This window comes from Scyliorhinus canicula, chromosome 2 (assembly GCF_902713615.1).
Source record: "Scyliorhinus canicula chromosome 2, sScyCan1.1, whole genome shotgun sequence".
Taxonomy (NCBI): Eukaryota; Metazoa; Chordata; class Chondrichthyes; order Carcharhiniformes; family Scyliorhinidae; genus Scyliorhinus; species Scyliorhinus canicula.
Window position 1 is genome coordinate 47486023 of NC_052147.1, and position 23695 is coordinate 47509717.

The 23695-nt window shown below is 49.8% G+C and overlaps 1 protein-coding gene across 4 annotated transcripts in view; it reads left to right on the forward strand.

Annotated features, from left to right (window-relative positions):
• LOC119953300 (tumor necrosis factor alpha-induced protein 2-like) overlaps positions 1-23695 on the forward strand; it is a 51145-nt gene that overhangs the window by 19449 nt on the left and 8001 nt on the right. For all 4 annotated transcript variants that reach the window (XM_038777439.1, XM_038777431.1, XM_038777449.1 and 1 more), the window contains exons 8-11: positions 8053-8151; positions 9267-9393; positions 9757-9879; positions 19126-19281. In XM_038777439.1, the coding sequence (XP_038633367.1) occupies positions 8053-8151; positions 9267-9393; positions 9757-9879; positions 19126-19281 (505 nt within the window). The remainder of the gene's footprint in view (positions 1-8052; positions 8152-9266; positions 9394-9756; positions 9880-19125; positions 19282-23695) is intronic.

The window sequence follows — 23695 nt, forward strand, 5'->3', positions numbered from 1 at the left end:
CTCCCAAATGCATAGAATAAAAGCAATGGGACTTGATGAGAACAAAAATATGCCAGCATTAAGGATCTCCACTAGAATACAGTCAGGACTGTCGGCTTTGTTGTTTTCCAAGGGTTTGATTGCTTATTGCAGCTCTCCCATCAATGGTAGTTCACCCAAGGATTCTACCACAGGTTACCGGGGTATAGCCTGGAGAGTACCAGCTGTCACTGCGGATTTACTGTTGTTGAGTTGGTCAAACTATTCTTTCCAGCATCGCTGGACCACCACCCTATGAGAGAAGGGGATTTTCTCCATTTGACCTTGGTGACTTCAAAAAGCTTGACATGACAGATGGTCAGCACATTGTTGGATCTCCTGGTTTTCTCTTCTCAACACCGTTTATCTTTTAACATGAGCTTTGAATTGTTGAAATGCTGCCCTCTTGGGTTGTTCTGACAGGCATTGAGGGCTATTCATTTTTGTTCCAGGAGGTCACTTATTTGTACATCAAACCATTTCTGGTGATGATAATACCCACACCCAATGGCCTGGGTACAGGAATCTAAAAAAGCTGACTGTTTTATCCCACTGTTCTGGAATTTTGTTGGATGTGTGAAGATTTTCTGGGTTTTTCATGGAATTTCTCTTTTTGGTCAGGCTAGTTTCCGACTGAGCCATTGATCTACTTCCTCTTGGAATTTTGGTCCTTACAATGTCTTGATGTTCGGTGGATGTTCACCACCAATCGAGCAAGTCAATGACCTGTCACGCAGGATCAGTTCCTGCATGGATGAAGTGATACAATGGCTACCTTGGCCAGTCCCAAGAACATATCCATGAGGAGGTCCTCTGATTTGTCCACCCCATTCTCCACTGGGTGGCCAAAGATCAGGATAATAGGACAGAAAAGTTGCCAGAACTTAGGCACAAGTCCTTCCAAAAATGGAAGAGGAACTGCAACCTCTCTCACTTTTTACATATGTGGAACATGGACCCAGCCAGGCTGGGAAAAAGTACCAGTGGCCTATGAGTCCCTGAGTGACTTAAAAACTTAATTGGTGGAACTGCACAATCTCAAACTCTTCCATTTTGATGTTCCGGCTCTCCAACTTTTTACACCTTAAATTTGATAAATGGATGCTGCCGTCGGGCCACCATTTCATCCCACTAAAGGAGGGATATATTCCTTTCCCCCTGCCTAATTTAATACAGCCAAGAATTCTTGGATGGAAACTGTTGGGATCAAACATTATTTTCCTTGGCTTCCTATAATAGAAAACATATGCGTTTGAAGGGAATGTGATGGCAAAGCAATGTTTCAGCTCCAAAGCTATAATTTTGGGAAAGCTGCGGGAAAGACGCAGCAAGTAGCCAGCCTCGGAATCTTTTCACTTTTCAGAACTGCAGCTTGAATGTCTGAAGGCTGCAGTTAACAGGAAGGAGGTGGCTTCTTCATGATTGTATGGTTACTTCCTGTGAAAGAATAGAACACAAAATTATCTTCTGTTGTGTGTGTGGGGGTGGGGGTGGGGGGGGTGCAGGATAGTGGTGGGAATATTCAGTCAATCAAGATAAAAAATGAAGGGTTTGAATGGCAATGTCAGTACTGTCCAAATATGTGTCCATCTAAGGTTTTGACTGGCAGAGTCCTTACTGGGTTCACCCGCAACAATTCAGTTAACCCTGCTGAGCTATCTCAGACAATGTCGTATACAATGCATTGAAGGGAGGGCCACTTGAGTCTGAAAGTCCAGCCATGTCTCACAGAGTGGCAAATACATAGAACATAGAGAAATACAGCACAGAACAGGCCCTTCGGCCCACGATGTTGTGCCGAACTTTTGTCCTGGGTTAATCATAGATCATAGAATTTTGGACACTAAGGGCAATTTATCATGGCCAATCCACCCAACCTGCACATCCCCGGACCGTGGGAGGAAACCGGAGGACACTAACATAAACACTCAATAAGGGGTGAACATAAAAACACAACATTGTTTCTCCCACAATAAAGGAAATGCCCCATAACCATCAATGTATGGCAGCCATGAGCTCTCTGACTAACCTAGTCTCAACAAACAACTGTAATGCACATGTGAGTAAAGTGTAGCCAATGTAAAATGAAATATTTATAAGTGAAATTTAACTTCCGAAAATTTCAATTTTCTTCCCGCACCTAGTAGTGCACAAAGGCAGACTTCTGTGTGTTTCCATAGCTAGCAATTCCCGGGACGGGTAGCTCGTCTGTTGCCAGGAGCTTGTAGCTTGAGGGGTGCCATTCCACATTAAGAGTGGCCAGCCAGGAGTCTCTCCTATTCCTACCACCAGCCATCGACACGTTTAGAAGGATTTACAGGCTGACACTCCACCTGTTCAACCACGTTATGAATGTCCACACACACCACCCCCCCCCCCCCCCCCAGATTGCTGCTGCTGCTGACATTTTAACGCTCCCCTAGAAAGTCAAGGAAAGGTTGCCACCGCATGGAGAACCCCAGCAAGGACCCTCTCAAGGTGAACTTTATTCGCTCCAGGCTGAGGAACCCAGCCATATTGCTAACCCAGGTCTCCACATTCAGGGGTTTCGAGTCCCTCCACATTAACAAGATCCTTCTCCGGGCTACCAGGGAAGCAAAAGCCAACACCTCGGCCTCTTTCGCTTCCTACATTCCCGGATCCTCCGACACCCCAATATCGCTATTGTTGGACTCGACTTCACCCACGTGTCCAAAATCCTGGATATCGCCCTCGCAAAGCCCTTGCCAGAATTCTTTAAGTGCCTGGCATGCCCAGAACATATGGACATAGTTCGTTGGACTCCCTGCACATCTCGCGCACCTGTCCTCTACCCCAATAAACTTGCTCATTCTCGCCATCATCATGTGAACCCGGTAACCACCTTAAACTGAATTAAACTGAGCCTGGCACATGATCCGGACGAATTCACCCTACCCGGGGCATCAGCCCAAAGGCCCTCATCCAGCTCCTCGCCCAGCTCCTCCTCCCACTTGCCCTTCAGCTCCTCCACTGAGGCTTCCTCCGCCTCCTGCAGCTCCTAATATATGTCTGACACCTTCCCCTCTCCTACACAGATGCCAGACACAACCCTGTCCTGTATCCATCGAGGGGGTAACAGCGGAAATGTCCCCACCTGTTTTTCGAGAAAGTCCCGGACCTGGAGGTATCTGAAAGCATTTCCCGGGGGCAGGCCGAACTTCTCCTCCAGCGCCTGCACGCTGGGGCAAGTCCCATCTATAAACAGGTCCCCCATCCTTCTAATGCCTGCCCTATACCAGCTTTGAAACCCTCCGTCTATCTTGCCCGGAGCAAATCTATGATTGTTCCGTATTGGGGTCCAAACTGAGGCCCCCTCCTCCTTCCTGTGCCTCCTCCACTGACCCCAGACCCTCAGTGCCACCGTCACCACCGAGAGTTGAGCCTGTATAGGGCATCCCAGTTCCTAGCCACCTGTATACCTAAATATCAAAAGCTTCTCTCCAGTATCTTGAGCAGGAGCTCCCCCAGCCTCTCCTCCTGACCCCTAGCGTGGATTACAAACGGCTCACTTTTCCCCACGCTCAACTTGTACCCCGAGAAGCTCCCAAAGTTCCCCAGGATCCGCATGACCTCCCCCATCCCCTCTAGCGGGTCTTACAACAGAAGGTCATCCGCGTAGAGGAAAACCTGATGCTGCTTCCCTCTCCCCCAGACCAACCCCCTCCAGTCCCTTGAAGTCCTGAGCACTATGGCCAATGGCACAATTGCCAGGGCAAATAGTAACGGGGACAGGGGGCACCCCTGCCTCGTCCCTCGGTACAGCCTGAAATACTCCGACCTCAGCCGGTTCTTGGACACGCTCGCTACGGGGCCTGGCACAGTAGTTTGACCCACCCTATGAATCCCTCCCCCTTTTCCAAACCTACCTAACACTTCCCACAGGTACTCCCACTCCACCCTGTCAAAGGCCTTCTCCGCATCCATTGCAGCCACTACTTCTACATCCCCCCTCAGAGGGCATCATAGTAATATTCTGGAGCCTCCTCACATTTGTTTTCAGTTGCCTGCCCTTAACGAAACCCGTCTGGTCCTCCTCGATCACTCCCGGGATTCAGTCCTCTATTCTGGTGGCCAGAATGTTTGCCAGCAATTTGGCATCTACATTCAGGAGAGATATCGGCCTGTTGGACCCACAGTGAAGCGGATCCTTCTCCCTCTTCAAAATGAGCGAGATCAATACCTGCGACATCGTCGGGGGGTGGGGGAGGGGGGGGGGGGGGGGGGGGGGCTCCTCTCTCCTTTGCCTCGTTAAAGATTCTGAGCAGGAATGGACTCAGCAGCTCCGAGAACTTCTTATAGAATTCTACAGAGAAGTCATCCGGCCCTGGGCCTTGCCTGACTGCATACTTGCCAGCCCTTAACTACCTCCTCCAACTCAATCGGGGCCCCCAGTTCCTCCACCCGCTCCTCATCCACCCTTCGGAACCTCAGTCAATCCATAAATTGCTTCATCCCTTCACCTCCCCTTGGGGGTACTGACTCGTACAGCTTCCCATAAAACTCCTTCAAGCCTGCATTGATACACTCTGGGCTCAACACATTCCTTATCGTCACTCTCCCGATCTCCCTGGCTGCCTCCCTCCTGCGCAATTGGTGCGCCAGCATCCTACTTGCCTTCTCACCATACTCGTAGACTGCCCCTTTCACTTTCCTCAAATGTGCCACCGCTTTCCCAGTGGTCAGCAAATCGAACTCCGCCTGTAATCTCCAGCGCTGCTTCAGCAGCCCCACCTCAGGGGCCTCCGCATACTTCCTGTCCACCCTAAGTATCTCTCCAACCAGCCTCTCCCCCTCCGCCCTCTCCTTCTCGCTGTGGGAGCTAATAGGATTAACTCCCCCCTAATGACCGCCTTCATAGCCTCCCAAACCACTGCTGCAGTTACCTCCTCTGTGTCATTCGCTGCCACATAGTTCTCAATGCTCCTCCTTATCTGCCCACACACCTCTTCATCCGCCAGCAGCCCCACATCCAGTCTCCAGAGAGGGCGCTGCCCCCGCTCCTCCCCCAGTCAAAGGTCCACCCAGTGCGGGGCATGGTCAGAGACCGCAATGGCCGAGTATTCAACCCCCTCCACCCTCGGGATTAACGCCCTGCTCAGCACAAAAAAGTCAATCCGCGAGTACACTTTATGGATGTGGGAGAAAAAGGAGAACTCCTTCGCCCTTGGCCGCGCGAATCTCCACGGGTTCATGCCTCCAACCTGATTCATAAACTCCTAGAGGGCCCTGGCCACCGCCGGCCTCTTTCCCGACCTGGACTTAGACCGGTCCAATGCCGGATCCAAGACAGTATTAAAGTCACCCCCCCGTGATCAAGTTACTTGACTCCAGGTCCGGGCTCTTACCAACATGCGCCTCATGAACTCCGCATCATCCTAGTTCGGGGCATACACGTTCACCAACACCACCCGGGCCCCCTGTAGCTTGCCAGTCACCATTATGTACCTACACCCCTTGTCCGCCACGATGCTCCCTGCTTCAAACGCCACCCGTTTACTCACCAGAATTGCCACCCCTCTGGTCTTTGAGTCTAACCCCGAGTGAAACACCTGGCCCACCCATCCTCGTCTGGTCAGCGAGTTGTAAGTGCGTCTCCTGCAGCATGGCCATGTCCGCCTTCAACCCCTTTAAATGCGAGAACACGCGGGATCTTTTGATCGGCCCATTCAGGCCCCTCACATTCCATGTGATCAGCCTGGACGGGGAGTTGACCCCACCCCCTGCCGACTAGCCATCTCCCTTTTTCGGCCAGCCACGTGCCCGCGGCCCCCGCTCTCTCCAGCCCTCCCGCCGGAGGCCCCCCAACCCGACTCTCCGTCCATCCGCAACAACTGGCTCCCCTTCAGTCAGCAAAGCAGCAACCCTCCCCCCCTCCCCCCTCCAAGCACATGTTCAGCACTGATTTGCCCCCAATTGTGCTTTCGTAAGTCAGCTGACCCCAGCCACTCCGCCTCTATCTCCAACCTTACTATTGTCTGCTCCTTCGGGCCCCCAACCCCTCCTCCCCCACAGGGCAAGAGGGTAAGTGCCATCCAGACCCTTCCCGTGCATCGGACAACACAACTCTGGCATTACCCCAACCCCAAAACAAAAAAACAGGAAAAGAAAAGCAAACAAACTTAAATTCAACTAACAAACTTACACCAGGCCAACACCGGTTACACATCTCCGCCTGCATGTTTCACCCACGTGCAGCTGCCCCTTAGTTGAAGTCCAGCTTTTCGTGCTTAATGAATGTCCACGCCTCATCCGGCGTATCAAAATAATGGTGCCTGTCCTTGTACGTTACCCAAAGTTTCGCCGGGTGCAGGAGCCCGAACTTCACCCCTTTGCTGTGGAGGACTGCCTTAGCCCAGTTGAAACCCGCATGCCTCCTCGCCAGTTCAGCTCCCAAGCCCTGGTCTATGCGAATCTCTCCATTCTCCCATTTACTGCTCCGCTCCTTCCTTGCCCAACACCGGACACACTCCCTGTCTGTAAAGCGGTGGAACTTTATAACCATCGCCCTCGGTGGTTCGTTCGCCCTCGGTTTCCTCGCGAGGACTCTATGCGCCCCGTCCAGTTCCAAGGGCCACCGTGCCCATCAGCGTCCCCAGCATTGCAGTCACATACGTAGTCGTGTCCGCACCTTCAGGGAGGCCCAGGATCCGCAGGTTGTGACTCCGAGACCAGTATTTGAGGTCTTCCAGCCCCTCCTGTCATCTCTTGTGTAGGGCCTTATGCGCCTCCACCCTGACTGCCAGGCCCAGGATCTCGTCCTCATTCTCGATACCTTCCTCTCCACCTCGTTATCATTATCATAGAATTTACAGTGCAGAAGGAGGCCATTCGGCCCATCGAGTCTGCACCCGGCTCTTGGAAAGAGCACCCTACCCAAGGTCAGCACCTCCACCCTATCCCCATAACCCAGTAACCCCACCCAACACTAAGGGCAATTTTGGACACTAAGGGCAATTTATCATGGCCAATCCACCTAACCTGCACATCTTTGGACTGTGGGAGGAAACCGGAGCACCCGGAGGAAACCCACGCACACACGGGGAGGATGTGCAGTACTCTGCACAGTCAGTGACCCAAGCTGGAATTGAACTTGGGACCCTGAAGTTGTGAAGCAACAGTGCTATCCACAATGCTACCGTGCTGCCCTTCTCCTGTGCCTTCTGGACTTCCACCATCTTTTCCATGGAGGCCTTCATAGGGGCCAGCATCTCCGATTTTAGTTCCGCAAAACAGCTCCTCAAGAAGTCCTGCTGCACTCTGGCCTACTGGGCCCATTCTGCCATTTTGTCCTCCCGGACTCGCTCTTTCTTCCTCCCTGCAACTGTTTGTTTTACTGCCCCGCTCCTGGTTCCCTCCATACAGCATCAGGGGGAACCTCTCCAGCGTCCGTTCCCATGCCGCTACCCGCCCTTCAAGTGCCGCCGCCGCCCCGTTTAACGGCCCGAATTCCCAATCCTGGCGGGAGCTGCCGTGTATGCGACCTAGCTGGTCATGGCTGCTACCGGAAGTCCATTTTCCAGCATTTAACCAGAGCATGATTGATCTATCCATCAAGTCCATTCACCTTCCATTCTCCATATCCTTTGCTATCCGTACCTTAACAAATCTTTCAATCTTAATCTTTAAAATTTCAATTGACACAGGGTCCAAGTCTTTTGATTTCCATGACCCCTTGTGTAAAAAAAAAACTACATTCTGATTTCACTCATAAGTGACGTTTCGATGATTTTACGATTATGCCCCTTTGTTCCTGATTTCCCATCAAAGCAAATAGTGTATTTCTATCTATTCAATTTTTATAATATTTTGAAACCTCAGTCATGCTGCCTCCAAACTTCTATATTCAATAATATTAATAAACAGAGAAAGCTGAGACACAAATCAGTGATCTAATTGATAAATTGGAATTATTCTGAAATACCACTGCACTTCATATAGTGATACAAATATGTTGATATTTTGTTTATCGCTCTTGTGGCACAAATAATGAATACAATGTAAAATATCTTTCAGCTTCCAGAGTTCTGCAGAGCTTTTTGAAAAGAGGCATTTTAACCACCCAAATTTCATTCCCGTTGTCATCGCAATTATCAACAGCTGTGAAACTATCAGGTACCTTTGGTAAACTGAGTCTAGCATCATGCAATGCTAAGCATAAATGAAGTTGTATAGACGTGTGAACGGAGTTTCTGAAAAATAATTTAAAATATTTTGGTTTGGACAATAATTAGTATTTAGTTTATGTTATATTCCACACGGGTCTGACTGGGTAGGGGTGATTTACTATCCCGTGGGGTTTGCAGAATACGAGCTCCACCCCCCCCCCCCGTCCCCGATAAGTGGGTAGAGCACCCTTAACTAAGTCAACGTGCTTTTGTATAAATAGAGTCGGCCAGTCAGGCATCGGCTAGCGACGACCCAGTTGGGAGCTACTGGAGCTGTGTATGTGGTTAACATGTTAAATAAAAATAAGTTTTGCTTTTCTCTACAACTCCGTGTTGTCTCCTTTCATTGCCCCTTACAAAGGTTAGATTTCTCAGATTAATTTTTAGATCAATAAAACGTTATGTAAAAATATCTTTACGACCATAAATAGACCACACTTAAGTGGTGAAATTGACACAAGGGATAGATAATCCTCGATGCACCCATTACCAGGATGAAAACAAAAACAAAATCACCAGTTTCACAGGGCTGTATCTGGTGCCCCAAGAAATATATTGAAATGAAATGAAAATCGCTTATTGTCACGAGTAGGCTTCAATGAAGTTACTGTGAAAAGCCCCTAGTCGCCACATTCCGGCGCCTGTCCGGGGAGGCTGGTACGGGAATCGAACTGTGCTGCTGGCCTGCTTGGTCTGCTTTAAAAGCCAGCAATTTAGCCCAGTGAGCTAAACCAGCCCCTATAGAAATATATTCAATGCTAACAAGCGAAGAAAATTTGACTCACCTTCCTATGGAGCCAGGACAAGCAGGAGTGGCGCAGTTCTACAGCACTGCTGAGGTCTGCTGATGTCCCACGACTGACCCTTCTCCCATGCTCTTTCGCCAGCGCACCCAGTCACCTTCCCACTCCACTTCCCACCCTACCACCTTCCAGGATATACCCAGGGTCTGCTGCCAACAAGGCAGCAAATATTCAATAGATTCACCCTTGCAGGTGACTTTCTCAAGGCTCTTTTGTGTTTAAACCGGTTTAATTTCTGAATTTTTCATTCTGCTTATAGGGATTACCTCAATAAAAATGAGAAAATCACAAATGTTGCGCTGAAAGATAACATCCTTTCAATTCTGAATGAAGTGGAAAAGAGGAGAAAGGACACCTTGATAAAGATCTTGTTTTGTAAATTAAAGGTATGATGTGAGCACATGTATGCAAAACATGAATTTTGAGAAGAAGTTCCCATAAAATTGAGAAATGTTGAGTAAGGTTCTTCATCTTATTTAGTATATGGTATATAAACACTTCAGTGCACTGTGTTTAACCCCTTCCATTTTCCACTGCTTTTACTCGCATTATTTAAACAATTGTTGAACTTACATTGCTCTTGACAATGTGCAAATCTCCATTAGAAAATATTTGATAAAATTTGGAAATATCTGGCTTAACAAATTGTTGACTTTTGTTCAGGGTCAGGTTTTGAAAGGAACAATTATTAATTTTCTGTTTGCATAATTCGAGTTATTATAAATGAAGTCCTTTACATTCTTCCTTAGCCGCATTGCAAAATGCTGGTGACAGCAAAGTGGCTGGACTGCCCGGAGCCCATAGACAAAATATTTGAAATAACAGAGGAGCACCTCACAGAGCTCAAGAAATTGAAACCACCACAGTATCAGGTATGTCACAGACTCGACAGGGTTGGGGCTCGGAGGGAAAACACATCATGGTGGTCAGCTTTTTCCAAATGTCCAGTGACCTCTGCCCAGGGACCCGTGCTGGAATCATGCATGGGTGTGGGCGGAATCAAGTGTGATTGCAAAGGTTCGCAGTCAGTGCCGAACCTCAGATATCAAAATTGCACCACTCATGGGGACATGGAGGGGGCGTGGGGGGGTGGTTTCCTGACAGGCTGACGCCTCCTTATGATCTTTCCAGAGGTAGCTGCAAGGATTTGACAGTAGCTCGCTCAGCAACGACAGGAAGCCAAGTAAGTATTGAGTCAATTAGCGGGGAATTGTTGAGGCAGAATAGAGCACACAGGAGAACGCGCCTTGTCTGCTGTTTTTCTACTCATAGACTTATAGAATCCCTACAGTGCAGAAGGAAGCCATTCAGTCCATCGGGTCTGCACCGACCCTCTGAAGGAGCACATCACCAAGGCCCACTGCCCCACTTCATCCCCATAACCCCACCCAACCTACCCATCTTTGGACACTTTAAGGGGAAATTTATCATGGCCAATCCACTTAACCTGCACATGCTTGGACTGCAGGAGGAAGCCGGATGACCAGAGGTGTCCACACAAGGCCGGAATTGAACCAAGTCCCTGGCGCTGTGAAACAGTAGTGCTAACCACTGTGCCTCCTTGCCACTCCTTTTTCGTTCACAAGGAAAGGTCAGAGTACCTTCACAGAAGGTCAGAGTACATTGGGAGTTCAGAGAACCCTGCGATGCATTATGCAGTGTTTACTTTGAAGCTTGGACCGAATTAGCAAGCCTCAGGACATCTGCCTGCATAGGCATAAAATTATATGTGTTTCACCTGCAGACAGTGTGACTGGATAGTACTGGCTGTCAAGAATTAATAGCCAGTCCCATTGTTCCGACACCTTGGGCTAGTGCACAGTCACTTCCAGCCCCACGTGCCCTGGAGTCACAACAAGTGAATGAACCAATAATTCTAATAAAAATACCCAAAGTCTTAGCTGCCCAATAACTACAGTCACCAGGTTTGAACGTTTAAACACGATTACTGTTTATTTATAACAAGGACGATCATGAAAAATGCAATAAATACAACTGGTTAATGACAAGCTAATACCTACTACATACTTTAACCTCCCCACCCACTACCTACACACAAGACTGACAAACACAGATGGTACGAAAGGAGTAAAAAAATAATGCGGGTGAAGGTCAAAAGATGAGTCTTTGCATCAGATAGTGGTTCTTTAGCACACTTTCTTAACAGCAAACTTGCTGATTAAAGTCTCTGGTTTACAGCCGGTAATGGTCTCCTTTGTAGATTCATTCATTCAGAGTCCCTGTAGTTTGGGAAATGCCATATTCATGGGCAGCAGGTTTTCTGGAGAGACACCTTAGGCCTTGATTCTCCATTTCTGAGACTCAGTGTTGACGCCAACGGAGAATACGTGGACATTCACAACAGAGAAATTGGCGCCACACCTGGACCGATTCCGCTACCATTGAGGGGCTAGTACCGGCACCGTGTGTAACACAATCGATTCCAATGAAAAACGATGCCTGATTGGCTCGGTCTGGTGATTGACACTCGGGAGGCTGACAAGCTGCAGCCGCATAAACACATTACACTCCCCACACACCATCACAGCCAAAAAGATGTCACTGGTTGTGCTGGAGCATGCCCATACAGCTGATGGTCCATCTGGGGCCAGAGGGCAGCCAGCCCTGAGGGGACACCTATACGACCCATGGTGCAAGATTCAAAGTGGGCTGTTAGCAATGTGCGCAGCTGCATGGCTACCTTGCCGGCTGCGGCATTGGTGCTCCGTGCCTGCGCACTATGACCCCGCAGCCCACCCAACACTTCTCCCCACAGCCCTGGCAGAAACCACCCAGCCAGTGGCACAACTGTCAGCATACTATGGCCATGTTGGACACCTTCCGTACCCCCTCTCTCGCCCTCAGCAGCCGCCACGCCAATGATTTTTAAAAGCAAAAGTGAATCACGCCATCAGGAACTTGGCCCATCAGAGGCAGAGAATCGCGGAGGCCCCGGAAATACCAGGTCGGGCCTGCTCACGATATGCAAACGGTGACTACTGTACGTGCAGAGTGAATCGCATTGACCCCATTTTCGAGGTGACGGAGAATCGCAATTCGGGGTCAAATCGGCGCCTACCATGATTTTGGCGCCGGAAACGATTCTCCGTCCAACCGCTTTTCCCGATTCCGGCATCGGCCAACGGAGAATCACGCCCCTTATAGAACATAGAACATAGAACAGTACAGCACAGAACAGGCCCTTCGGCCCTCGATGTTGTGCCGAACAATGATCACCCCACTTAAACCCACGTAACCCATATACCCGTAACCCAACAATCCCCCCATTAACCTTACACTACGGGCAATTTAGCATGGCCAATCCACCTAACCCGCACATCTTTGGACTGTGGGAGGAAACCGGAGCACCCGGAGGAAACCCCCGCACACACGGGGAGGACGTGCAGACTCCACACAGACAGTGACCCAGCCGGGAATCGAACCTGGGACCCTGGAGCTGTGAAGCATTGATGCTAACCACCATGCTACCGTGAGGCCCCCAATCTCTCATAAAACTGGGCCTTCAGCTCGAGGTTCGCATTTAGGTCTCTATCTTTCAGAGGACAAACTTTATTTCACATCAAACTTTGGTTTCTGCTCCTGGTTTGACTTCAGGCCTCTGCAGTCCCAAGGGAATATTACCCAGAGGCTTACTGGAGGTGGAGTCGGCTCCCCCTATGGCCTTCTGGAGAGAATTAGCTGAATCTTTTTGGAGAGAGTTAGTTGGGTCTCTTCACCAGGCTGCCAGAATCAAAGCTGAAACCAAACGCAAGCCCTTGGGACTGTGAAAAACATACCAAAGGGATCAGATCCAATCACCACCTGTTACTGGACAGAACACAATCTTTTGGGCCAATTCATTGGCCACCAGCCAGTCAATTAAACCGAGTCCTCACTGATGCCGGCCAGTTTGCAACCACCAGTTTAAATGAGCACAACCTTCCAGATTCTTCTTTTTGAATGAAAGGTACAGGTTTCTTACAGGCTGCTTACCTTAAAGCGAGATGACCATCAATCAACCATCGATCAGTCCGGTGGCATTTGCGAGCGGGTCGGCCGCATCCCCAATTCTTCGCTCTTCTCCCCCCCCCCCCCCCCCAATTATTGTCGGCATTTGGGGCCATACCGTGCATCAAGCAACGCAGGTTCGAAAACCGGTGAGGAATCCCGCCAGGGTGTTGGGCGGCTGGTGCTGAGGCGTCGGGCCCAGCGGAGGTCGGAGCAGCGGGGGTGGAGCCAAATGGAGGTCGAGGCGACAGGCCCGAAGCCAGGGCGCGATGTTAGTGAGATGTCCCACATCGGGTGGCTCCTGCCTAGAATGTGGGAATAAGGCTGAAGTCCAGTCCCAGGGAAATTCTGGAGGAATAAAAAAAAGAAGAGAAAGAAGTTTTAAAGAAACTTGGTGAAAAAAAAGATTGAAGAAGGAAACAAGGGTGAAAAAAAAGGAAAAATAATCAGTCGTTAAAGGATGTGAAAAGCAGCGTCGAGGAAGGGAGGAAGCGCGGCTCGCCGTTGAATGAGAGGACGAGCAAAAGTGCTGACAAGATGGCGGATGCCGAACCGCATGATGTGGTCGCACTACTTACGGTGGAGAAGATGACTGAGGTGATGGCGGTGGAGCTAGAAAAGCAGTTTGCAAGGCACATGGAGGCTTTGAGGAAGAAGATGGAGGTCGCATTGAAGTAATTGGTGGAGGAGGCAATCACCCCGGTGAGGGTAGCTGTGGCAAAGACATTGGCCGAGGTGAGAGAGCAGGGCGAGAAGATGATGGAAGTGGAGGAGGCCGTGTCGCAGCACAGCAACCAGTTCACCTCGATGGGGGACGAGCTGCAGAGGGTGGTGGAGGTCAACAGAGGACTCCAAGCAAAACTCGAGGACTTGGAGAACCGCTCGAGGCGGCACAATCTGAGAATTGTGGGCTTGCCCGAAGGGACAGAGGGCCCAAGGCCAACAGAATACTTCGCTAGGAAGTTGGCGGAGTTGATGGGGGAGGGTGAGAACTCCTCCTGGTACAAGCTGGACCGAGCTCATCGGTCATTAAGGCCGAAGCCCAAAGCGAATGAGCCGCCAAGAGCAGGAATTATCTGCTTCCATAAGTACTGCATGAAGGAGAAGGTGTTACGCTGGACGAAGCAGAAGCGCGAGGTGCAGTGGGATGGTGCTGAAGTTTGCTGGAGTTTGGATCTACCAGGACGTGACGGTGGAGTTGGCAAAAAGACGATCGTCATTCGGGCGAGTGAAGGAGGCACTGTACAAAAAGGGGGTGCGATTTGGTATGATATACCCGGCGAAGCTAAGGGTGACGTCTGATGCCAAAGACTTTTATATCGAGACAGTGGAGGCAGCTGAGGTGTTCGTGAGGGCAGAAGGTTTGGGACAGACGTGAGGAGCGGAGCTGGGAGAGAGACTGTGGACTGTAATTGGGAGCTGGAAAATGTATAAATGCTATAACTTTCTTTTTACTGACGTGTATTGTGATTTACTTCTCTTCACATTGTTACAGAATTCAAGTTAATGGTTGGGTTGATTGGCGTTCTGTGTTGCGACGGTTATATCTTATTTTAGTGAATTGTATGGGTTGGATTGTTGTTTTTGTTTTTTCTTTCTCTGGGACTGGGTGGGAGGGGACGGTATACCTTGGCGGGGGGAGCCACCCGCGCGAGCTAACTAAAGTCGGCTAGTGAACGGAGGTGAGGTGAGAGGAGGGCTGCGGACATTGGAACCTGGTTAGCAGGTTTTGATTTGCCTACGAGGCGAGCGGGGGGGGGATTCGATGTTAATAATGGATAGGGGTGGGTCAGGCTCATGGGGCAGGGCTATGATGATGGTGGATAAGAAGGGGGTAACGCAGAGACCGGGGTGGAAATTAATGTGGGACTTTTGGGGGACCAAGTGTTCTGTGACAAAATTTAAAAGCTAATTGAGGAATATGTAGGTTTCAACTATATGGGTGAGGTGTCGAAGGCAGTTGTCTGGGAGGCTCTAAAGGAGGTGGTGAGGGGTGAGGTGATTTCGTTTAAGGCCCGGGTGGACAAAGAGGAGAGGTTGGAGTGGCAGAGGGTAATAGATGAGATGTTAGAGGTAGATAGGAGTTATGCAAAATATGGGGATCCAGCGAAGCTGGAAAAGAGGAAGGAACTACAGGCGAACTTTGACCGACTATCTACCAGGAAGGCGGTGCGCCAACTGAGACGAGCAAGGGGTGCAGTTTACAAACATGGAGATATTAGCCGGTCATGTCCAGAGGGAGGCAGTGGTAAGGGAAATGGTTTAGGTGAGGGATAGGGCAGGGAAGTTGGTGGTGGCTCCCATTCTGATTAACAAGGTTTTTGAGGAATTTTATGAGAGGTTGTACAGGTCAGAGCCACCTGGGGGAGACCATGAGATGCAGGAATTTCTAGATGGGTTGGAGTACTCGAGGCTAGGGGAGGGGGACAGGGCTACATTAGAAGGAGTGATAGTGGAGCAGGAGATAAAAGATGCGATGGGGAGGATGCAGTCGGGGAAGGTGGCAGGGCCGGATGGGTTTCTGGTACAATATTATTAAAAATTCAAGGATAAGTTGGCACCCCTGATGGTGGGGATGTTTGAAGAGGTGATAGGGAAGGGGGTGTTGCCTCAAACTTTGGGGCAGGCATCGATTTCACTGTTGCTAAAAAATAAGGATCTAACGGAGTGTGGGTCGTATAGGCCCATATCGCTTCTGAATGTGGACGCAAAAGTATTGGCGAAGGTACTGGCGGGTAGGCTGGAGGAGTGCCTCCCGAAGGTGATAGGTGAGGCTCAGACGGGGTTCGTGAGAGGGAGCTAGCTCTTTTCAAATGTTAGAAGGGTATTGAACGTCGCTATGTTATGGCATCGGCAGAGGGGAAGGAAAGAGAGGTGGTTGTGGCATTGGACTCTGAGAAGGCGTTTGACCGGGTAGAATGGGGATACTTGATGGCAGATCTGGAACGGTTTGGGATCAGACCAAGATTTGTGAACTGGGTAAAGCTACTGTGTAAGGAGCCGAGGACGAGTGTCCTCACAAACATCATCAGCTCGAGATACTTTTCTCTCCACCATGAATGCCCTATGTCCCCCCTGTTGTTTGCACTCGCGATTTAGCCATTGGCCATCGCATTAAGAAGTTCGGGGGTATGGAAAGGAATAGTGCGGGGCGGGGATAGAGCATAGGGTGTCCTTAAATGCTGATGACTTGCTGTTGTACGTGCCAGAACCGAGTGTGTCGATAGGGGGAATATTGGAGCTGCTTCAAGTGTTTGGGTCTTTCTCGGGGGACACACTAAATCTAGACAAGAGTGAGTATTTTGTGGTGTCTTGGCTGGGGGTGGGGGCAGGGGTAGGGGTTTGCCATTCCGTAGGGCAGGGACTCACTTTAGGTATCTGGGGGTGCAGGTTGCCCGGGAATGGGGGCGGCTTCGCAAGTACAACATCACTAGTTTGGTGAGGAGAGTGAAAGCTGATCTGGGAAGGTGGGATGGTCTCCCTCTGTCACTGGCGGGTCGGGTACAGGCGGTTAAAATGAACCTGTTGCCACGATTTCTGTTTATTTTTCAATGCCTACCGATTTTCCTGCCAAAGGCTTTTTTCAGAGAGATTGAGGGAAGAATTACCTCGTTCATATGGGAAGGGAAGGTGGCCAGAGTGAGAAAGGTGCTACTACAGGGGGAAAGGCAGGCAGGGGGTTTGGGTCTCCCGAACCTGATGTATTACTACTGGGCAGCGAATGTGCAGAAGGTGCGGAGCTGGGTAAGAGGGGTTGATTCCCAGTGGGTCAGAATGGAGGAGAGTTTGTGCAGGGGTGGGCAGCACGGTAGCATTGTGGTTAGCACAATTGCTTCACAGCTCCAGGGTCGCAGGTTCGCTTCCCGGTTTCCTCCCACAGTCAAAAGATGTGCAGGTTGGGTGGACTGGCCATGATAAATTGCCCTTAGTGTCCAAATTTGCCCTTAGTGCAGGGTGGGGTTACTGAGTTATGGGGATAGGGTGGAGGTGTGGACCTTGGGTAGGGTGCTCTTTCCAAGAGCCGGTGCAGACTCGATGAGCCGAATGGCCTCCTTCTGCACTGTAAATTCTATGAGAAATGAAATCACTAGCAACAGCACCGCTACCGATAGCTCCGGGGAAATACCCAGGGAGTCCGGTAATAATAGCTTCATTGAGAATTTGGAGGCAGTTTCGCCAACACTTCGGGTTGGAGCAGGGTCAAGGGAAATGCCGATTCGGGGGAACCACAGATTTGAGCCAGGGAGGTGGGATGGAAATTTTCGGATATGGGAGGAGAAGGGGATTAAGACGCTAAAAGATTTGTTTCATAGGGGTCGGTTTCCAGGATTGAAGGAGCTGGAAGCGAAGTATGGGCTGGAGCAGGGGGAAATGTTTAAACACATGCAGGTTTGAGATTTTGCCAGAAACAAGATACATAGCTTCCCGGTGAAGCTGGCCTCCAAATTGCTGGAGGAGGTGCTGACGACAGGGGGACTGGAGAAGGGGTTAGTGTCAGCAGTATACGGAGCTATTTTGGAAGAGGAGAAGGCACCACTGAAAGAGATCAAAGCAAAGTGGGAGGAAGAGTTAGGAGAGGATATGGAGGAGGGGTTCTGGTGTGAGGTGCTCCGGAGAGTGAATGCCTCCACCTCGTGCGCAAGGTTGGGGCAGATACAGCTGAAGGCGGTATACAGAGCACACCTCACGAGGGCGAGGATGAGCCGATTCTTTGAAGGAGTAGAAGATGTGTGTGAACATTGCGGGGGGGGGCCCCTGCTAATCACGTTCATATGTTTTGGTCCTGTCCAAAGCTAGAGGATTACTGGAAGGAGGTTTTTAGGGTAATTTCCAAGGTGGTGCACGTGAAACTGGACCCGGGCCCTCGGGAGGCCATATTCGGGGTGTCGGACCAGCCAGGGTTGGAAACGGGTGCGGAGGCAGATATTGTAGCCTTCGCCTCGTTGATCGCCCGAAGGCGGATCCTGATGGGATGGAGAGAAACCTCTCCACCCTGTGCCCTGGTGTGGCGGGGGGCATCTGTTGGAATTCTTGACTCTTGAGAAGGTGAAGTTTGAACTGAGGGGAAGGATGGAGCATGGGCATTATTCATTATGCACTTTCAAGAACTGGATAACGTTGAACATTAGTTGGGGCGTGTGGGTGGGAGGGTTGGGGGGAGGGGGGCTGTGTGTGTTCATGGTGACTATAGGTGATCCCTAATTCCTTTTTGTCATTTGTTTGTGGGAACATGCGGGTTCACATCACAGTAACTTCATTGAAGCCTACTCGTGACAATAAGCGATTTTCATTTTTTTTTTCATTTAATGTTTGGGGTTTGAATGGAGGATGGGATCATTGTTATTGATATGGGGATTGACATATTTGTTACTGATTATTGTTTATTGTTGGTGGGTGTAAATTTGGGGAAAAATGTGAAAAGAAGGAGAATAAAAATAATGTTTAAAAAAAAAAGTCAGCCATTGATCAAAAGTGCGACAGCAAAATAAAAGAAAGGAGAAATAAGGGAATAAAAATCAGCACCTTCAGCAATGTCAAACCTCTATCTGATTCTGCTCTCTCCCTCTCCATTCACCTCAGCAGCACTCACAGTAGGGCTGCCAACCTCTATCTGATTCTGCTCTCTCCCTCTCCATTCACCTCAGCAGCACTCACAGTAGGGCTGCCAACCACCCTTTACTTTGACCCTCTGACTGACTCTCCGACATCTCCAAGCCGGGGTCCCAAGCTGGACAGCGAACCGGGAGGAACTATGCCATTGAATGGCCTATGACAACGAACGGGGTCAGGGCCCAAAACTGTTTCCTCCTACTAATTATCTTCTACCGAGGGGAAAGTTCAATCCATAAAGAGCACGGGCAGCTGGTGGAAAGTGGCCAGAATGAAAACAAACCTTCAGGAGAGAAACTGTAGGAAACAGCGGGCTGGAGGGGAGCCTCCGCTTCTGAGTAAAGTTCTTCGATAAACATTTTACTTGGAAACGGAACGTCCTTTCATTTTAAAAAAAAAGGATTCTGCCGTGCCTGAACATGTTTTCTTTTAGAGGAATAAAAAATGTTCTGTATCCACACCCGACTGCAGCTTTTCTTCTTGTTTTTTATTTAAAACAGGACCTATTGAAAGAAATCCACAAGCAGCTCATTACGGAATATATCCTAAGAATTATGAAGAGAAGGCTGAATTGCAAAACAGAAAATCAACAGAAACAAGTGGCAGACCAGATACAGTGTGAAGCTGACCAGTTGTGGGCATTATTTTGTTGCTTTGTAAGTACACCAAATGAGTTCTGACAATGATGGGGACCCGGGACGTGATATCGGAAAGGAGGAACAAGTTGCACAAAGGATTGCGAGAGACAGACAGCACTCGAGTACAAAATAGTGATGTGATGGGTCTAAATTAGGTTTTACAGGGCATCTATGGAAACACACAAAGCTCAGCAAATAAAGCTGGTAAGCTGCAGCCACAGACAAGTATAGGCTAGTACGATGTTGCGGCGATAATGGAGTTCAGGCTTAAAAAAGGACTGAAGGTTCATGGATACAAGTTATTCAGGAAAGATAGGGAAGGAAAGAAAGAAGGAGAGGTGATAGTGTTGATCAAAGAGACAATTACAGTGCTGGGGGGGGGGGGGGGGGGGGGGTTGGGGGAAGAGTACGTCCCAGAGGGCTCATAGAATCATAGAAGTTACAGTGCTGAAGGAGGCCATTCGGCCCAATGAGTCCGCACCGGCCCTAGAAAAGAGCACCCTACCCAAGCCCACACCTCCACCCTACCCCCCCTTTTTGGACACTAATGGGCAATTTAGCATGACCAATCCACCTAACCCGCACATCTTTGGACTGTGGGAGGAAACCGGAGCACCCGGAGGAAACCCACGTACACATGGGGAGAACGTGCCGCCTCCGTACAGACAGTGACCCAGCCGGGAATCGAACCAGGGACTCTGGAGCTGTGAAGCAACTGTGCTAACCATTGTGCTACCATGTTGCTGCTTTAATGAGATAATTCATTTGGATAGAGTTAAGAAACAATAGAAGTACCATACTGAGACTGGTGTATTCTGCAGACCACCTTATATAGTGGGAAAGATAGAGAGCAGTAAATTTGCAGGGAAACTATTGTGAAGTACAAACAACAGGGTAGTGATAATGGGCTCTTTAATTATCCTAATACAAATTGGGGTAGTAATAGTGTAAAGGTCAGGGAAGGGGACATGTTGTTGAAATGTTTTCAGGAGAATGTTCTTGATCAGAATGTTTCCAACTCAACAAGGAAGGTGATCCTGAGGAATGAGGTGGGTAAAAAAATGTATCAAGTGTCAAAATGGGAGGCAGCATGGTGGCGCAGTGGTTAGCACTGCTGCCTCTCGGCACTGAGGTCCCAGGTTCGATCCCACCCCTGGGTCACTGTCCGTGTGGAGTTTGCACATTCTCCCTGTGTCTGAGTGGGTTTCACCACCACAGCCCAAAGATGTGCAGAGTCGGTGAATTGGCCACACTAATTGCCCCTTAATTGGAAAAAATAAGAGAAGTGTCAAAATGGAATCCTTAGGCAACTGTGGTCACAGCATCATAATATTTGGGTCCGCTATGGAAAAAGATAAGAAACAATATAGTGCAATAATAATTAATAATAGTAATACATAAAAAAGATAGACATATACATGGTACTTCCTCCACCACCGATGCAAAGTGACAGCAGTGTCTTTCAAGATGCACTGCAGCAACTTGCCAAGGCTTCTTCGCAAGCACCTTGCAAATCATAGAATCTCTACAGTGCAGGAGGCTATTCGGCCCATCGAGTCTGCACCGACCCTTCAAAAGACCACCCTACCTAGGCCCAATCCCCCCGCCCTATTCCTGCAACCCCACCCTACGGGGCAATTCAACACAGCCAATCCACCTAACTTGCACACCTTTGGGTTGTGGGAGCCAACCGGAGGAAACCCACCCAGACAAGAGGAGAACGTACAAACTCAACACCGACAGTCAACCGAGGTCGGAATTGAACCTGGGCCCCTGACATTGAGGCGGCAGTGCTAACCACTGTGCCACCGTGCAACCCCTTTACCCCGAGAAGGGCAAGGGCAACAGATGCATAGAACCACTGCCTGCAAATTCCCCTCCAAGTCTCACACCATCCCGACTTGGAACTATTTCACTGTTTCTTCAGTGTTACTGTGTCAAAAGGCTGGAACCCCCTACATAACAGCACCATGAGTATCCAAACCACATGGACTGCATTGGTTCAAGATGACAGCTCACCAGCACCTTCTCAGGGACAATTAAAGATGGGCAATTCTTGATGGCCTTGCCACCAATACTCACATCCTCATGAAAAAATACATTTTTAAAAGTTAGATCCAGATAAGCGGAGCCACTTGACAAGGGAAAATCTAAACAGTCTGGATACACATCAATTCAAGAGGCGTCAGAATGGAATTGGCTTTCTGAGCCAAATGGCCTGTTTTGCTCTGGATTTCCGCTGTTGGAATGTTCACTACACAGCTACCCACTGAAGATTTGAGAAAGACAACCTTTGCTATTTGAAGACAACTTAAAATAGCATTAAAGTATTTAACAGAAGCATTCTGGTATCATATTGTTGTATTGGCCGGAATTCTCCGTTTGGGAGACTAAGGTATGGATTCTCCGCCTCCTGCCGCTGGTAGAGGAGTTCCCGATGTGCCAGGGTGGCAGTGCCAAGCTGCCCGCATTCAAGGGGGAGGGCCAGGAAGCCACCCTGCACCTACCCTGACCACTCAGGCGTGTCCGATTGGTGACCCCCAGGGTGCCGTTCTGCCTGGTCCCCATTTGTATGGACCAGCATTGATCGGCACATCGATGCAGCCTCCCTGGGGAGGCCAAGGAATCGAGGGATGTCGGTGGATCCCATGCGAGTAGGTCATAAGTAGGTTTACGATATACTTCCGGAAGCGTCATTCAGTCCCGCCCACTTAGGGCAGAGTTCCGATGTCTCGCGGGAAGCCTCTCCTGGCATTCAGCGGCTGTGTTGCGCTCTCCGTTGAGCGTAATGCGGCCGGAGAATCGCACCCTAAGTGTGGACTAAACAGGCGAGAAACTCCCCAGGGCCCAAAAAAGTGACAAAGTGTCATTGATGGTGGGGCATAGCAGTGGGGAACTCGATGGCAGAGCCTGCAGGAAACACCCTGAAAAAATCCCCCACAAATTCACTTAGAAATATTTTGGGAGAATCGCGCCCATAATTTCCCAAACGGAGAATTTCGGCCTAAGTGTTCCCGCCGGGACTGAATGACATGCAATTCGCACTTTCATTGGGGGCGCTATTCGGTAAGCGAGTTAGGAAATGCAAATGAGCTAGCACTCTGACTTTGTAACCAGCGGATGTTGTAACCACTGGGGCTGGAATTGGCAGCAAAGAGCCTGATAGTTGGAACTGCTTTTAAGCGCTCCACTTACCACAAACACTCACTGCAGACATGAAGATGGCTCACAGAAGACTTGCCCCCCGAGTTCAGGAGTCCAAGGTGGACCCACAGCTCCATGCCAGTGCGGAGAGGAGGGACACCCTCTTCCCCTGGGTGGGCCACAGTCTCAAGCCTGCCGTCCTGTACAGTGTCTGTGAGTTAGTGGCAGAGGCAGTCGGTGCTGCCAGCCTCACCAAGAGACAGCTGGTGACCCTTGGGCTTGGGGATCACTGGTGAGGCCTCTGCCCTGAGAGCGGCAGAGGACCAGGGGAGTTCTAAAGGCCACGGTGCAGGTGTCCTTTGGTTGGGGTGAGCTCTGCTGATTTCCAGCTTCCTCTGCAGTGGGGCAGCGCTTCTGAGGAGTGTTAAAACCTGATAGGCCCCTGATTGAACTTGGCCATGCCCATGCCCTTCATGAAACAGCTGGGGTATGAGGATGTCCAGAGGGGTGGCCTGGGTGGGCTTCCAGATGACCAGAGGCTCTCTGAACATTTCCAGGACACACTGAGCAGTCAGCAGTGTGAACAGCCAGGGGCCTGTAAGTAGCATCAAAGAGGCGCATTTAAATCCACGTACTGCAGCAATGGCAGTCTGACCCAGGCCACCTGATCCTGAGGGGGCACCAAGTCATTCCCCCAGCCCGGGCAGCGATGCCCAAGCAAGCCTGACAACTTTCAGGCTTTTTCAGAATTATTTTAGCCTCCCGCTCCCCCTCCGCAGCCATGGCACCCAGACCCGCTTGTAAATACATTCACTAATTTGTGCCCGCGACACCTCAGTCTAAGGGGGGCAGAGCATCGTGGAGCCTGTAATGACCAAGCTGGTATCGATGTTAAAATCCATGCAAATCATGGTTTAATTGGATCTGCCGGCGCGGGGCACAAACCTCAATATCACCGCCAGCCAGGGACTGGAGCATGGTGTCAGAATCGGTGCCTGCCGCAAAACAGATTTTTTTCCATTTTGCGCAGTTCTCTGCCCGATCATGAATCTCGCTTCCGGCATGGCCAAGTGGAGAATCGAGCCCATTGTTCATATCAACAATGCAGTAAATGCTATAATTTGCAGTAAATTTACAAGCCAACTTCTGACATGTTTCTGTGTTCACTGTCAAGGGCAGGATTAAATATTTTCCTGCCAACAGGTTGGTCGGCAAGGGAGTGGATGACCAAAAAATATGTTTCATATGGCCTTCCCACCAGGCCCCAGTGCATGCCAAACTCGCTGTA